At 38.7% G+C, this 16277-nt stretch overlaps 1 protein-coding gene across 1 annotated transcript; it reads left to right on the top strand.

Annotated features, from left to right (window-relative positions):
- Nucleotides 1–2488: 2488 nt before the first annotated feature.
- On the top strand, nucleotides 2489–9247 carry LOC117399807 (nuclear transport factor 2-like). The gene is made up of 5 exons (XM_033999186.3): nucleotides 2489–2646; nucleotides 4765–4888; nucleotides 5963–6034; nucleotides 6340–6438; nucleotides 8853–9247. Exons 2-5 carry the CDS (start codon nucleotides 4790–4792, stop codon nucleotides 8964–8966), a joined length of 384 nt encoding a protein of 127 aa, XP_033855077.1. The 5' UTR covers nucleotides 2489–2646; nucleotides 4765–4789; the 3' UTR covers nucleotides 8967–9247.
- The last annotated feature ends 7030 nt before the right edge of the window (nucleotides 9248–16277 follow it).

Below are 16277 nucleotides of genomic sequence, written 5' to 3'. Positions count from 1 at the left end.
TCAGGGTCCTAAAGCTTAGTTAGCAGACAAGTTAAAGTCCATCAATTGTGTCTACAGGCCTGAATCGAGTTACTGTTAAACACATAGTTTAGTGGTGTCTTGCTGTTTATACTGCATGTATATACTGTAAAGCACCCATTTTTATCAATTTGATTTATTTTGGACTACATAGATAACAATGGTTTTTAATTGTGCAAGCACTGCCAGAATATCAGCCAACATACAGTCGCAGACAAACGTTTTGGCACCGTACGCTTATACTATAATTCAAGGTAACAGCTTAAGGACAAGCATTTAGTAAACTTTAAACAATTTTTGACATATCAGAAAATAAAATACACAATTTTTTGTAATTTAACAAATATATAAAATAATTATTTAATTTAAAGTATTCATTCATGACAAAATTATTGGCACCCCTGCTTCAGTATTTCGTGTGTCCTCCTTTTGCTTTTATTATGGCTTTCAGACGTTTATGATAATTCACCATTATGTTACATCTTGTTGGTGAAATCTGGGCCCATTCTGTTTTACATATTTCCTTCAGCTCAGACAGATTGGATATGCTTTGCTAGATCTTTTTTCTGTTCAGTCCAAAGCATTTCTATTGGATTGAAATCTGGTGATTGTGAACGCCATTCCACAACTTTTATCTTTGTTTTCTTCAAGAACTCCAGAGTTAATTTAGCCCTCTGCATTGGTTTGTTGTTGTGTTGGAAGATAAATTGTCAGCCTACGAAAGAATGGTATAATTGTACATTGTAGAATGTTTTGATACACGGCTGCACTCATTTGGTCTTCTATCACATGTATGTCTCCAGTTTCTGAACTGCTAAAACACCCCCATTTCATTATTGAACCACCTCCATGTTTAACTGTAGGTAAAGGGTTTTCTTCATTGAAGGCTTTCCCTTTGTTCTCCAAACATACTATGGTCTATTTTTGAAGAAAAGTTAAATTTTAGTTTCATCAGACCAGAGAATTTTGTTGAAGAATGCTTCAGATTCTTGTTCATATTTCTTGTCTTATTTAAGATGGTTTGTTTTATGAATTTTCTTTAAAAGTGGTTTGTAGCGAGGTCTATGTGCATTCAACTGTGCTGTGTTCTGTGTCTTTTACACATTTTTTTCATGCACTATTATGCCTGATGTGTCTAAATCTTTCTTAAGTCCTTGGCTTTTAATCTTGGACCTTTCTTCTGCGGTACTTCTTGATTCTTGCTCTGATTGCGGATTTTGATATTTCATATTTCTTTGATACTGCTTTGTAACCATTTCCTTTGTTGTAGTTTGTTATGAGTTCTTTTCTCAAACATGAATCCAGCTCCTTTGTCTTGACCATCATCTGATTTGTTGCCAAAATGTTTTTCTTCAAAAGATGTTGAAAATAATTACCACTTTTCCAGCTATTTACTTTATAATGCAGCTTAATTGCTGTGTAATGTTTTTCAATCAATTAATATATTTTTAAATAAGTTAAATTCATTTTTTACAGACTAAAGTGCCAAATCTTTTGTCATGTACAAATATTTGAAATGACCTACATTCTTTATTATTATTATTATTATTATTATTATTATTATTATTATTATTATTATTCCCCTATATAAAATAAAAATTGGTTGATTGATTGATTGAGTATTTTGGTCTTTGTCGTATTAATTAGTGACTAATGTGCTTTCTTGAATGAACTTATACTTACTATACCATGCTTGAAAAAGAGCGAACTCTCACATTACATGGTTTTCTAACAGGGCAGTAATATTAATTCCAAATCCAAATTACTCGTCACTGGCTCCATAATTTTCAGCGAGGGTTAAAAGTATTTCTTTCACGGCGACAGAGGGATCTAATAATTTTAAAACAACACAAAATATTAGAGATGTACGAATCGTTTCCTTTGAAATTGGGTACCCGGTTCCTGCTTTGAAACCGACGAACCGGATACAAATATCAAAGATCCTGTCCCCCGTCACACATTGACACACGGACGTGTTTAGTTTGGGAGCCGGAATCGGATTCAAAATACCCGGTTCCCAAGAGTTGCCCGGTTTGTACCCGATTCCCAAAATCTCCTAAAATTCACATCATTACTAAATATATCTGACGAATAATGATTCTTTGCCAGACTCAGTGGTTGTTATGTGGGGGTGTGGCTCAAGTGCATGTTCAGGAGAACTTATGTTAACTGTTAAATTCAGGTTTATTAAAAACAAACAAACAAAAAATGTAAGTCCAACCCAAAGTGGGCATTTGTATATGCACTACCTTTTCTGTAAAGATAACACTTATTTTTAAATCAGCGACATAACATTTGTACATAAATATAAAACAAAATGTACAATAACATTTTCAAGTTCAATCATTAGAAACCATGTACTGGTAATGTGGATAAAGAAAGTACACATTTTGTTTAAAAAAAAAAAAAAAAAAAAAAAGACCTTCCGGACCTAAAAGAAAAAAGGTTGTTCCTCAAAGTACTCTGTGCAGAGAACTTGGTATGTGTCGTCTTGCACCACAGCAACTCCCATTGGTTGATACGACTCTAGTAAAACTGAGTCAGTCACTTTGTTCCCGGTCAACCGGCTTGAGCGGGACATCCATCAACAGGGAGTAGACGGGGAAAGGTTTACTTTTAAATAAGAAGGTACGTGTGGAATAACTTCAGAAGTAAACTGCGATTATGAAAATGCACATATGTAATAATAAAGAGAAACTCTAAATCTAAAATGTTTTATAAGAACTATTGGGTGTGGCGAAATATCCATTATTTTGTGACTGTAGCAGGCACACTTTTCTGTGCTCTCCCTTTTCATTTGTATTATTTCTTTGTCTGCTGTGTCGCAAGTAGATTTGTTCAGTTGGAATTTTAAAGTTATAATATTAAGATATCCGGTGCTCCGAGAAAGGCCATTGTGTAAAAGATAAATTCAAGTAAGAGTAATCATTTCGGCTGTAAAGAAACTGAAAAACCGGATGGCACACGTGTAATGGCTTTTCTGCGTCAGTGTGCGCACGTTGCCAGCAGTGTATTCGCCCTACTTAATTGTAAACTAAAAGAAAAGAGGCACGTGTGAGGAGGAAGCATTAGCAGTTGGCTTCAACGTGATTTATCCGTATTTGGGCGTTGTCTTATAATTAAAGTAAAAGGAATTTCTAGAACAGTGTAACCTTTACTAATCGCAGTACAAAAATATGTAAATCACGCAAAAATTAATTTCTCTGCAATTTATAATTTTTTTTATTAAGAGAAAATCAAAAAGGTCAGTTCTTATTGGCACCTTAATTTGGGGTGTTGACTTCAAAATTCGAAATGAATCGCTCAAGATGGTTGGATGCGAAACTGCTTGTTTAATAATCGGAATATATGATATGCGTTTATAAATGCTTTACTAATTAAAGTGGGAGGTCTTAGATTCTTATTATAGCGCTACACAGTGTTATACGAAATAAGCTACCCATTTGTTTATCACCTTTTCGTAAGTATGCTTTAGAGATATGATGTCAATTTTTTTTTACAAACTATAATTTGGAGTAATAAAATCGTTGTACATAAAAGGACATCTCTTTTCTTTAATATTCGGGAACTAAATACATCTGATATTTTGGCTATTGATAGACAGTAATCGAAAACACCAAAGTCCCGTTATATCGGAAGGAATGTGAAATGATTAAAGCCCCTTTCACACTGGCAAGTGCAACCCGGTGTCATGTGGGTCGGCTACGCGATTTCACACTGCTTTTGATAAAGCAGGGTTGACCTGTGTGACTGACTCAATGCCCCGGAAGCAGCTTGTTACAGACGCTTCCATCCAAGCTTCTCTGGATTGAACCATTGGCCCAAATGTTGATTAGAGCAAATGTTTCTTCATCTCTGCTGCAATCTGGCTCATGGTGTGTCTCAAGCAACAAAAATATGGCTAAACAGAATAAACAAAAACGTTCGTTGGGGAATTGAAACCAAGGCCAGGTTATTTAGTTGGCCGTCATGCAGTTTGTCTTGCTCAACCTGGGTCAAATCGTGTCAACCCACATCCTGAGGTGGGTCGCTGGGACCCGGGTTAACCCGGGTACGACCCGGGTACGTGGTTTCACACTACGTGGGATTGTGACACGGGTAGCCAGAACCCGAGTCCTGACCTGGGTAGAAGTGCCAGTGTGAAAGGGGCTTAAGAAAGCAATTCCAATCAGACTGCTAAGTCATGTAAAATTTGAAATATGTTAACTACACCATGATCAAGGGAATTGGACTTAACGTAGATGGAGTAATTTTGCAGTCTGTTAAATGCAATAATACATTCTTAAGAAAATAATTCAACTCAAAATAATAACACAAGCAAATACTATGTCAAAGTGGCATAACATCTCATGGATATACCAGAGGATATGCATTTTAAAGGAGCCTTGATGTCTCCTTTTAAATTTCCAATTCTAAATAAAGCCAAGGAAACTCATTTGAATATTCTGCACGGGACTTACCCAACCAATCTAAAGAGAAGCCAGTTTATGAGTATATCCCCGCAGTGCAGTTTTTTGCTGTGGCTCTGAGGAATCTATTAAACACTTGTTTTACCAATGTGATGTAACCTGTCACTTTTGGAAAGGCACTGCAACTTTTTTGGTTTTAAATGATAGCAGTTGTTAAGGTTCTGGGAAGACTGCCGATCAGATGTGCACGGGATGTGTTTTTGAACAAATAATATACAATTTGGGGGATAATGAATGTTGCGGTGAATCGGGTTGATGAGAAATGTATTGTTTTCAGATCTAGATCCGAAACCCTACTTATAATGGCGGAAAAACCAATGTGGGAACAAATAGGAGCTGGCTTCGTACAGCACTACTACCAACAGTTTGATAGCAACAGAGTGCTTTTGGCAGATCTCTACGTAAGTATGATTATTATATAATTTTTTTTTGCTGTTGATCCAAACAGTAAAAACATCAACAGTATATTTTAACTTGAATAGATGTCCCACACATGGTCATTTGACTTGGATGTACACAGCTGTTGACAAACTTGGCCCACTATAATTGTACTATATAAATAAGGGGGGGTATTTAAAATTCACAAACGCACTGATTAGTAGAAATCCCAGGATCATAAATCTTTTAAACTGTACAAACAATTGCTGTTGGGTATTATGATATACTGGCTGCATTCTGGATTAAATACATCAGATATTACAACCTCCACTAGGCACTGGAGTGGACTGTCCAAAATGTTATGTTTTATTGCAACATCTTTCCACATGTTTGCTGTGATTGCGTGGTTCACTATGTTCACCCTCCAGGATTATACAAAGTAAAGTAAAATTGTTATTTTATACAATATACTGTACCGATTTGATATAAAGGATAACAAATTATGAAATATTGGTTAATGTTTTGTGTAATTCTGGAGGGACAAATAAAGGTATTGGCGATTGCTGTAAGGCTTGCCCAGCTCTGTTCATACAACAATCAAAAAAGTTATTGAGAGTATACTGTATGTACAACATGCGCTCAGGAGTTTTTGCCTCATCATGCAAAATTATAAATAATGCTTGATGTTTATAGAACACAATGCCAGTTGTCCACAGTGGTGTTCTCTCTTGCAAAATTTACCGTATTATACTCTCGGCTGGAGATGTATTTCAGTAGGTGTGTCTGGTAAGGGAAACCCTTGTGGAGCAAACAAATTAGTTTTACCTATAGTTTGGACCACAATTAATGAATCTTGCTTACCACTGGTTAAGCAGCCCTTAAAAACTACAAGATATTGCCATTTTTAAAAACTGGTATCAACTAGTCTATAAAAATATATATAATGCATGTATACTGCAACCCCGGAATGTTACACACATACTGGTGTATTTGCACCGGTGGCGAGAGATGCATATTACTTCTCTCTTGGTTTAGTTGAAAACACTTAAATGAGTCGCAGTTTTATTATTGATGGTGTTTTTTTTTTTTATATATAGACAGAGGCCTCCTGCTTAACATGGGAAGGACTGGGGTTTCAAGGCAAGAATGCCATTATGGAAAAATTGACTGTAAGTAGTAAAAAGGGATTTTTTCTTTCTTTCTTTCATGCATTTAATTCTACAATATGACATGAGATTTGATTGGGTAATACACTTGGGTAATTGTTTTTTTTGTGTTGTTTAAGTGACACCTGTATGCTGTTGTCTTTTTTTAATTTAATTTTGTTTATGTATTTGAATTAATGGCACAAAAATGTATGCCTGTTTCGTGTACAGTATAAAAATACAGGTTAGGATATAAATAATTAAAAATATGTAGGATTCATGTATTATTTTAACTTTTATTTATTTGTATTTATTTATTTTTTCTCCAGAACCTGCCATTCCAAAAAATCCAACACAGTATAACAGCACAGGATCACCAGCCAACCCCAGACAGTTGTGTTATTAGCATGGTGGTGGGGCAGCTTAAGGTGAGTGAAGCCTGTGCTTACACAAAACCATTCTTTATTGTAGTACAGATTTGTCCTAGATTAGAACCAATTGCAAACTTGTGCCAAACCAGGTAGATTCCCTGGTACTGTAAAATGCTTTAAAAAAAAAAATAAAATAAAAAAAATACCCTCAATAAATCTATCTGGCTTATCCTGATGAGCCATAGATTGATTAAATTGACCTCTTTGTTTCTTGTAGTGCAAGTAGCTTCAAATTATGAGTGATTGTGGGGTTTTTTGTGCTAATCTGCCTTTACCAGGCTTTGAGCTTCTCCGGAGAATCCTAAGTGCCAGGACTAAACAGACTTCTTCAGTCCGTTCACATTATGTGGCTATGTGACCTTCTAACTCTTCCAGCCTCACCTATATGTGTGTGTGTGTGTGTATATATATATATATATATATATGTGTGTGTGTACATATTTCATATCATTAGAGAGATTATTCTATAGTTTAATTGTCACATGATTTAAATGGAATGAAGAAGGCTGTTTTATATAACTAATTTCTAGCGTGCTCCATCTCTCAGAATGCGGCCAGCTTATGACACAGGAGCACTGCTATTTGGACATCCAAGCCACGTTGGGACTAGCACTTCCAATAAGCAGTAACATGGCTTATACTGTAATTAAATGCAAGCGCCATTTTCAATGTGAATGGCTGCAGAAACATCTACTTTGGAATGAAATGTTGTTCTTGAGAATGACCGATACCACAATGACGAAAATGCTCCACCGGGCAATGAAACACAGTAAAACATAAGGCAAACGTACCTGTTTGCTAGACCAAAACATAGTCGTGCTTGCCTGATTATTTATGCCTGAACTGTTAAGTGGAAATCGATTAGTTTTGGACTGGAGAGAGAGAGAGGAAGAGAGAAGTAGCACAAAGGAATATCCACTAGAAACTGTCATGAGGGCATCAGATGATTCTTAATGGTTAGGTTTAGGGTTAGGTATTGGGTTAGGTTTTAGGGCTGGGGTGGCTTAAGGTTAGGGTTGGGTTAGGGTCATGGTGGGTTGATGTCAGAGAGGTGCCGAGCTCGGGAATTGAAAGGTGGGAGTGCTTGGCAAATGCCCTAGAATCATCTGATGCTCTGAGGACTCTTTCTAGTGGATATTCCTTTACGCTGCGAGAGAGAACAGCAGAGTAAGAGATGGAGCAACAGAGCAAAAGAATGTGAGAAATACGTACTGTATTTGTTGTTTAGTTTGAAGTGCTAACTTGCCGTTAAAGTGCAGTAAAAGTCTTGAAACGAAACCCACAGCTCCAGCACCTTCATTTATAAAAAACAAAATTATTTAAACTTCATGTTTACTTTGATATGTTCTATAAGTTCTACAAAAACATGCTTGATTGTAAATTTATATGAATAATGTACGTCGATATGTAACTTTTCAGGCTACGATGCGTGGCATTTTTATTTATTTTAGCTAACGCTAATTTTTCTAATAATGTTACTTCACATATTGCATGGCAATTTGGATTTGTTTGATCCTTTTGAAGCATATAAAAAGAAACACATTTTTAACTGTATATCTTTGTTTTTATTTATTGTACAATGGGGTTTTATAATGTCATTTGGAAATAGGTGTATATGTGTGTGTTTAAAAACATGTAAATCTTGTTGGAGAGGGGCTTTAGGGCTCAAAATGTGTTGAAGACAACCCTCAGGAATAGACTGGCAAGACTGAATACTTTCCTTGTCATATAAGTTGAGGGACCTCACTAGCAGGAGTTTGATTATGGTAAGGCCCTTGCAGAGTTCAGAAATGAAAAGGAAAGAAGGATCTGCAAAAAAGTGACTTGTGTAATGTAGGGATACCTTGTTTCTACCAGTTCTTTTTATGAGGTGATTTCAAAAGACATCTTTCTTACTGACTGAATACTAAATGAAAACTTGTTTTTACAATTTAATTTTTTGTTGTTCTTCAGAAACACAAAGTAAACTCTGTTGGCATGTATAAGAATACTGTAGTTGTGTTGAATTATAAATCATAAAACATACTGACCCCATCACTAAAGAAAATGTCGCCCTAACATATTGGTAGGGGGCCAAATTGACCCTCAATCAGCAAGTCCTAGAGCAAACACTGCATTTCAAAACCAATGTTTGTTAACTAGCTAATAAGTGATTTATCAGGTTGGTCCATCTGGTAAGTGAAGTCATTATTGAATTTTTTTTCTACAAAGTCAAATTCAAATTTGCTTCTGAAAGTGGTCCAAAATGGGAGTACATCTGAGAGCATGTACAACCCCAGAGCTTCAGGGGGGGGATTGGTTTTGCCCCTGGAGTTTGTCAATGTGATCATTGGCCACTTTCACCTGTGCATAAGTGTTCAGGGCTGCTGAGGATCCTAACCATGTTTTCTTTCTTTCTTTTTTTTTTCTAGGTGGATGACGATCCAGTAATGGGATTTCACCAACTATTTCTTTTGAAAAATATTGACAATAAATGGATTTGCAGTAATGATATGTTTAGATTGGCCTTGCATAACTTTGGCTAAACCAGTGGTTCCCAACTCGAGTCCTCCTAACAGTACAGACTTCTGTTTCATCGAGGGCCTTAAAATTGCGCCTCTGAGGCTATTTTGTAGAGTGTGGTAATTCTTCTTTGTCAGTCAGAATTCAGTACACATGGGTATTTTTAGAGCCAGGTTTAAAAAAAAACTTGGGACAGCTTGGATATTATATATCAACATTCCTATTGTTCTAAAATGATGTTTGTGTTTTCGGTACATTTGGCGGGAGTGGTGATGGTAAACAGAATAAAGTCATTTGGAATAAATGTTGGCACTATACCTTGTTTTTGTAATTTACTATAAAGATTCATTCAAAGATATGTTTTAGGCATCAGCAATATAAATGGAAAAAGTCACTGTAAATGCCTGTCCTTTTTTTCCCTACTCGCATGCAGTGTATAATAATAATAATATTTATTTCTTAGCAGACGCCCTTATCCAGGGCGACTTACAATTGTTACAAGATATCACATTATTTTTACATACAATTACATTATTGTTTACATATTATTTTTATATACAATTACCCATTTATACAGTTGGGTTTTTACTGGAGCAATCTAGGTAAAGTACCTTGCTCAAGGGTACAGCAGCAGTGTCCCCACCGGGGATTGAACCCACGACCCTCCGGTCAAGAGTCCATAGCCCTAACCACTACTCCACACTGCTGCCCTTTGCAGTACCTACTCAGATGATCATCCTAACTCCTAATACATACATACATACATACATATAAAAATGAGCATAGTGCTGTGAAGTGGGACACCAAATAATAATCAATTACTACCAATACACTGACAGCAGTTGAATACTTCATTATGTACTTGCGTACAAACATCAAGCTAAACTATGCAATTTGACATCTGCCTCATGGTAGAGCATCTAATGGGGTAAAATTGCACTAGGCCTTCTGTTTTTCAGTGTTTCTTTATTCTCTATTTCAGTGTTTATTTTTAGACTTTTTCTGGCTTTTATAGATGGAAGAAAATCTGTGATTTTATTTATTATAATAAAAGCACACAATATATACATTTTAAACAACAGTCCCATGTTTTCAAGTGTCACTTTCAAGATTTGATTTTCTGCAGACTTGACAAATTGATTAGTGTTTACAGGGATAGTCTGAGCACAACTGCTCAACAGTTGCAGCAGTCAAACCAGAGGCCCCTTCTGCTGCCTCTGTGAGAGTAACGGGGCATCTGGGAATGTAGGTTTTATTGGGCCCATTGCATGCTTTGTTGTTGAGATTTTTTGTATTTAAAAAAATCATTTTCATATTAAAATATCAAAAGATGCCCTGACTGTTGTTGGGGAGGTCCATATGTTGCTTCCACCATAGGTTATGAAAGTGTAAAAAGTTGCCAAATACTGCCGCTGCAATAATACAAATGTTATTTATTATTATTATTATTATTATTTTACCCATATTTAGCAGTGAATTTCTGTCTGTAAACATGTAAAACAGCATTACCATATAATTCAATGTCTGTTCACCTCTGTATCTTCGCATTTTCCAACTGCAGTCACCAGCGGGAGTCTGAGATTGTTACTGTATCCAAGGTCACAGGCTATCCGTTTGAACACAAAGCCACAGCTGCTCTAAGACAGATCAGAGGCGATGAAACAAAAAGGCAGAGAAAGTTTAGTCAGTTCCAGTCCAGTTTGACTGGTTCACTTGTCTTTGTAGATCAAACGTCTTCTCTTGAAAACAGTCACAAACTCATTCTCTCTTGGGTTCATTATTCAAACTAAACCTCCTTCAATTAAAGCTTTGTTAATGGAGAGTCCTTACTTGTATACTCCAGGGGTGGGGTTTCAAAGGTAACTTTATTGTCCAATAGCGTTACAGGTTACCAAATGATGATTTACACATTCACTGCAACGCTTAATATTCGTGATACTGAACTTTATAGTTTATAAGAATATTCAAGAAGTTTCTTACAAATCTATTATTTGTCAAAACATGGTCCCATGTTTTAGAGTAGTGGAGCTGATGTAAGGATAGGTACAGTGCAAAGAATTGTGACTGCAAAATCCAAATTGCCTAGTGGCCAGGCAATTATTTTGCCTTGCGGCCTATGTAAACTTAAGAGCAATGCAAATTACAATGCAAATGCAAACACGCACAAATAATAAGCTGCAATCATAATTATGAAAGTCAACAAAAAAAATTCTGAGGTCACTCAGCATGAAATTGAGTTATTTGAAAAAGCCTCAACCAGCATCATTTATGCTGCCAAAGAGGCCATATGGTCCTCTATAGTGGAGAAAGTCAATGCTGTCGGTGTTACCAAGAGGACAGTCAACCAGGTGATGAAAAGGTGAAATTCAGCTATTAGGTCTAGGATGCCTTACCACCACAACCTCCGGCATCCCAAATAAAGTGATCCTGGGTTTGAATATGCAGGGTCTTCTCTGTCTCGCCCTTCTACAAAGGTTCCTGCCTGTCCTCAACCAGAACCAAGCGTCGCCACATCAGGAAGTGTACCACAGCAGCCACCCTGAGGCCAATGACAGGTCTCTGAAGGTGTGTGGTTTTACAGCTCTTAATTACTCGCTTCTACAATGGTTTCCAACTTGTAAGAGGCAGTGCAAAGTTTTTGAAGGCTCAGCAATTGCCCGTGCAAGGCAAAATACATCTTATTATAATGTTTGCGCCCGCTTAGTATTCCAGATCCCCACCCAATTCCATGCTCTTCTCTTCATTTGAATACATTTCAATATCATTGAAATTGATTAATGATGGCAAAGTGCTAATTTGATAGTGGGTGCAGAACGCTAGGTGAAAACCATTCTTTACATACACTGCAATATGCAGTCGCAAATCACTTTGCACGTATCCTTACATCAGCCACAGTGGCTCCAGTTTTCAACGCTACCTCTTCCAGTGTTCTAGAAATGTTCTCAAACTCAACTTTTTTTTTTAATATTTGAAACCAAGTTACCTTTTTGTGGTGCAGGCAAAATCCAGAATTTCTGGGACCAATTTACTTCATAGAAGCATTCAAATGTTACATTGGCCTGGATAGATGAATAAAAAGGATGCATGAACTTCAGAAATAATGATGAATAAATTATATTTTTTATGGTAATCTATTTGGTTCATGATCAAAATTATACAATTCTAAATTAAAATGTTTGTTTTATGCAGTTCAGAAACGGTAAATGGCTTCTTGAAATAACAGATATGGTTATGCTATGTAAAGTATTGTAACGACCTGCTGTGACTGCCGCGTTTAGGAAGGTTGTGGCCCAGGGTCAACAGTTCCGTGCAGCAGGTGTTCAGGGACGTCAGAGATTGGAGAATCGCCCCCAATCGGGCTTCGCTTGCCGTGCGAGTGTCCCCAGTTGCGACATTGTTGGCACTCAAGGGACGAGCTGTTGCAACTTCAGGGAATCGAAAGCGGGAAGCCATGTCTGCTTAGGATTGGTGGCTGGTGCACCGAGGGTGTGTCCTGGACACAGAAATAAATAATGGGCTGCTGCTGCTGTGCTGCGGTGGAGAGAGAGACAAGCTGGAGTGCAAGAGAACGAGAGCAGAAGAAACAACTGGAAAGAGCAAAAGAGAAGCGGGACTACCAAGGACCAGAGACTGCACTTAGATGGCTGTAGCACACAACCAAAATAGTGTGTTTTTGACTCTCTTTTATTTTATGTGTATTATTTGTCACAGTCTGAGTAGCACTACGCTCCTCAGCTGTATTTGTACCACTGGCTTGTAAAGCAGCACGCTTAACCTGTCTAGTGTAGAGTCCCGGGTTTAATAAACCGTGAATCAAGAACCTGCAAATCCTGTGTGAGTCTCATTCATTTTCATGCAACGCTACAGTGGGATTATGGACTATACGCTGCAGGAAATGGAGATGAGGGACACACATCTGAGGGACCAGATTGCCGAGGTGCAGGCTGAGGTCGAGCGAGAGTCAGCCAAGCTGCTGCTACCCCCGGGAGAGGACGCTACTCTAACCGCAGTGACCGCCGTCTGGCTCCACGGCTATGAGAGGCTTAGCGGGAGCTGCTGCTGTAGTGCTGCGACAGCTTTGCTATCAGCTCAGGAGGAGTAGGCCAGACTTATCTGGTACAGCATCACATGCCAAGAAGGTGCTGACGGATATTCGGGAAGAGGGCCTGATTGAGCCGTCAGACAGTCCCTGGACATCACCAGTTGTGATGGTTCCCAAGAAGGATGGAGAGTGGTGCTTCTGCGTCGACTACAGACGGCCGATCGAGGTGACCAAAAAGGACTCCTACCCCCTCCCCCGTATCGATGAGTCCCTGGACCTGGTAGCAGGGTCTACATGGTTCTCATCACTGGACCTCAAGAGCAGCTACTGGCAGGTAGCCCTTGCACCAGCGGCAAGACCCAAGACTGCATTTTTGATGGGTAGAGGACTGAAGCAGTTCCGCGTGATGCAGTTCGGGCTGTGCAACACCCCAGCGACCTTTGAACGGCTCATGGAGAAGGTTCTGGCTGGCAACTTGGCGTCCCCTCCCAATAACGCCTAGTCTACCTGGACGACCTGCTGGTTCACGGAACATTCTTCCAGGCCGCCCTCAATGCCCTGCAAAGAGTGCTACGGCGAGTGACCACGGCTGAGCTCAAGCTGCAGAATGCGCAATGCCCAAGAGTCCAGCCTGCGTCGCTGCGATCCTGCCCAGATTTTCCATGTTGCCGCTGTCGGTCCACAACAGCAGCAGTAGCATACAGTAAAGGCACTTCAAAACAGCACGGTTCGATGGCCCAACTGGGCCGGGCGGTGGAGGACACAAATTCCCTGTACCGAGCCGGTTGCTGGCGGTGTCGTTGCGCCTGTGCCTCGCCTTGGGGAGAGTCTCTTACAGGTCCAAAACTGGTGGCGGAGGACTGTGCTGTTGGCGAAACAGGGGGAGTCAGTGGTGGGGTTGAAGGTGGTCTCGCTGCAGCCTCCGGCCCGTGATATGGGGCGAGTCGGTCGTGGTGGAGCACATCCTTTCGGTTCCGGATGCAAAGTTGCAACCAGTAGACCATTTCACCCACTCACTGCAGCACGGTACAAGGTCCCACCCAAGGAGCGTCCAGTTTGGGGGACCGTCCCTTCTTTTGGCAGGGGTTGTAAACCCACACCAGCTCCCCAGGCTGAAAGTGGCATCCTCTCTACCGCAGGTCGTAGTTCTGACGCTGTCGGATCCCAACAGCTTGGAACTGTTCTCTGGCAAAGGCATGAGCACTATCCACGCTTGTAAGCGCTGGGCATATTCCATCCCTGGCGGCTCCTTTACCCCTAGCGGCTGCCCATACCGGATGGCAGCTGGCGTCCGCAGCTCCCAACCCATCATTAACAGGGCAGGGGTGCGGCAGGTGGACTTCTGCACGGTGGTGTGACAGGCCAGTAGTATCAGCGGCAAGTGGAGATCTCAATCCCGCTTGTGCTCACTGCTGACGATGGCCAGTTGGGTGCAGAGGGTGCAATTAAAATGCTCTAACAAGCCATCGCTTTCGGGGTGGAGGTGGGTGGTGTGGGTCTTGCCTATCCCCAGCCGCTTGCTTTCAAAGTTCCGCCCTTGGTCTTTTGAGGTGTTTATTTTAAATGTATTTTGTATATTATTAAATCTACAAAAAAAAAATTTAAACGGTGCTGCATTTTAGGTAAAGAAAGATTAACCCTAAATCTGTGCACTACCTAGACATTGCATGCCCTATTTAAATTGAGTTGACATATTCCCATGAAAATAAAGTACACTAACACGGAAAACAGAATTTTCAATAAAGGCTTTAAAAATGGTTATTCATGTTACTAAAAATAGTTTAATTCTTAACCTATTAAGTGCCATTGTCCTCATTTGAGGACAGGCTACTTTGTAATTATTTGAGCATGTTTTAACTGGCATCTACCTGCTATTTAAATGATCTTTTTAACTATATTGTTACAATAATTTACTCTAATTTTGTTAAGTGCTAAGTTTAGTCTAAATGTAATCTATCAAATTACATAAAACCCAGCTTGTGTTCTGATTTTTCAAAGAAAAATATATTCGGTACATAAAGACATACAGTCAAAATGTTGTAGAAACGCTAATGCAAATGAAAGGGATTAACAAATAGTAATAATACACAACACAAAGATAGTGCCTTAAAGTATGGACCCGTAATGAGGCCAAGGCGAAGCTATGGCTCTATTTTGACAAAATGCACCAAAAATGTAGCAAGTCTTTTATTATAAAGTCTATTATTGCAAGTATTTCTCAATGGGCATATGAAGAATGAATTAATCCTTGCATGTCTAGATTTGTATGCTTACCTCCAGCGGTTTCACCATGCATCAGAATTTGCATGTTGCCAAAACAACAGTAATAGATCTGTCTGTTCAAAACATGGTGTAGTTCAAGCTTTTGTACTGTTGTTCCTTCGTTGGTTCTGGATGAGTATTCCTAGATAGAATTTAAGACCTGTAAATATGATTGTCAAATCGCTTTCTGAACATGTAAAGGCACAAGAATTGAGTCTTGTTGGTTAACATCAAAAATATTAAAGGTCGATCTGGTATATTGATCGGACCAATAACATGGGACAGGATTCAATGGGCCAAAATGGTCTGTTCTCGTTCCAGCATTTATGTTCTAATCAGTACTTTCTAAAATTGTATACATTTTTAGGATCTTATTTGGACAACTATGCATGGATTGTTATTCCTTGCAGAATTTATGGCCCAATAATACCTTCATATTGACCTATCCAGTAATTCACCCTGACTTATCTTGACCATATGCTGAGAGTAAGACTTCTTGAATGACATCATGAGGGTTGCATTGCTGACATTGATAGGTGTGAAGACACATGACATGTTTCCACACCATTTGAGGCACTTCACTGATTTTATTATTTGTTTTTGTATTATGATTTTTTTTTTTTAATTCTCCATTTCCACTTATTATCACCAAAAATATAATTGATGGTCTTCTCTTATTGGCTGTTGTTTGTGGCAAGGTATGATGTAATTGCACAATGGTCTATGGACCGCCTTCTTGGCCTATATCCAAAGAAAGCTGTGATGTCACAGTTTAAATTTCATCACGTGATATTCTTAGCTTCGTGATTTTATAATAGACACGCCTTCCAAAATAAAATCTCACGTGAGTATATTATAATTGGCAACAATGGAAAAGATAACATAAAGATAAATGGAAATGAATGGAAACCATGAGCAGGTTTTTCCAAAGCAAATGTAAAAACCCCGTTAGTTTCAAAGACGAACAAAAGCAATAGAGTTAGGGTTATCTTGTTTACTATTGGTCAGAATATTTATATGTAAATGAGGA

This window comes from Acipenser ruthenus, chromosome 4 (genome assembly GCF_902713425.1).
Source record: "Acipenser ruthenus chromosome 4, fAciRut3.2 maternal haplotype, whole genome shotgun sequence".
Lineage (NCBI taxonomy): Eukaryota > Metazoa > Chordata > Actinopteri > Acipenseriformes > Acipenseridae > Acipenser > Acipenser ruthenus.
The sequence above is the reverse complement of the archived record's forward strand: the minus strand, read 5'-3'. Positions and strand labels throughout refer to the sequence as shown.

Excerpts from the sequence above, each read along its gene's own strand:
- LOC117399807 (XM_033999186.3), top strand. The coding sequence starts at position 4,790 with ATGGCGGAAAAACCAATGTGGGAACAAATAGGAGCTGGCTTCGTACAG. Across the intron at positions 6,035-6,339 it reads CCATTATGGAAAAATTGACT|AACCTGCCATTCCAAAAAAT; the intron begins GTAAGTAGTAAA and ends TTTTTTCTCCAG. Across the intron at positions 6,439-8,852 it reads TGGTGGTGGGGCAGCTTAAG|GTGGATGACGATCCAGTAAT; the intron begins GTGAGTGAAGCC and ends TTTTTTTTCTAG.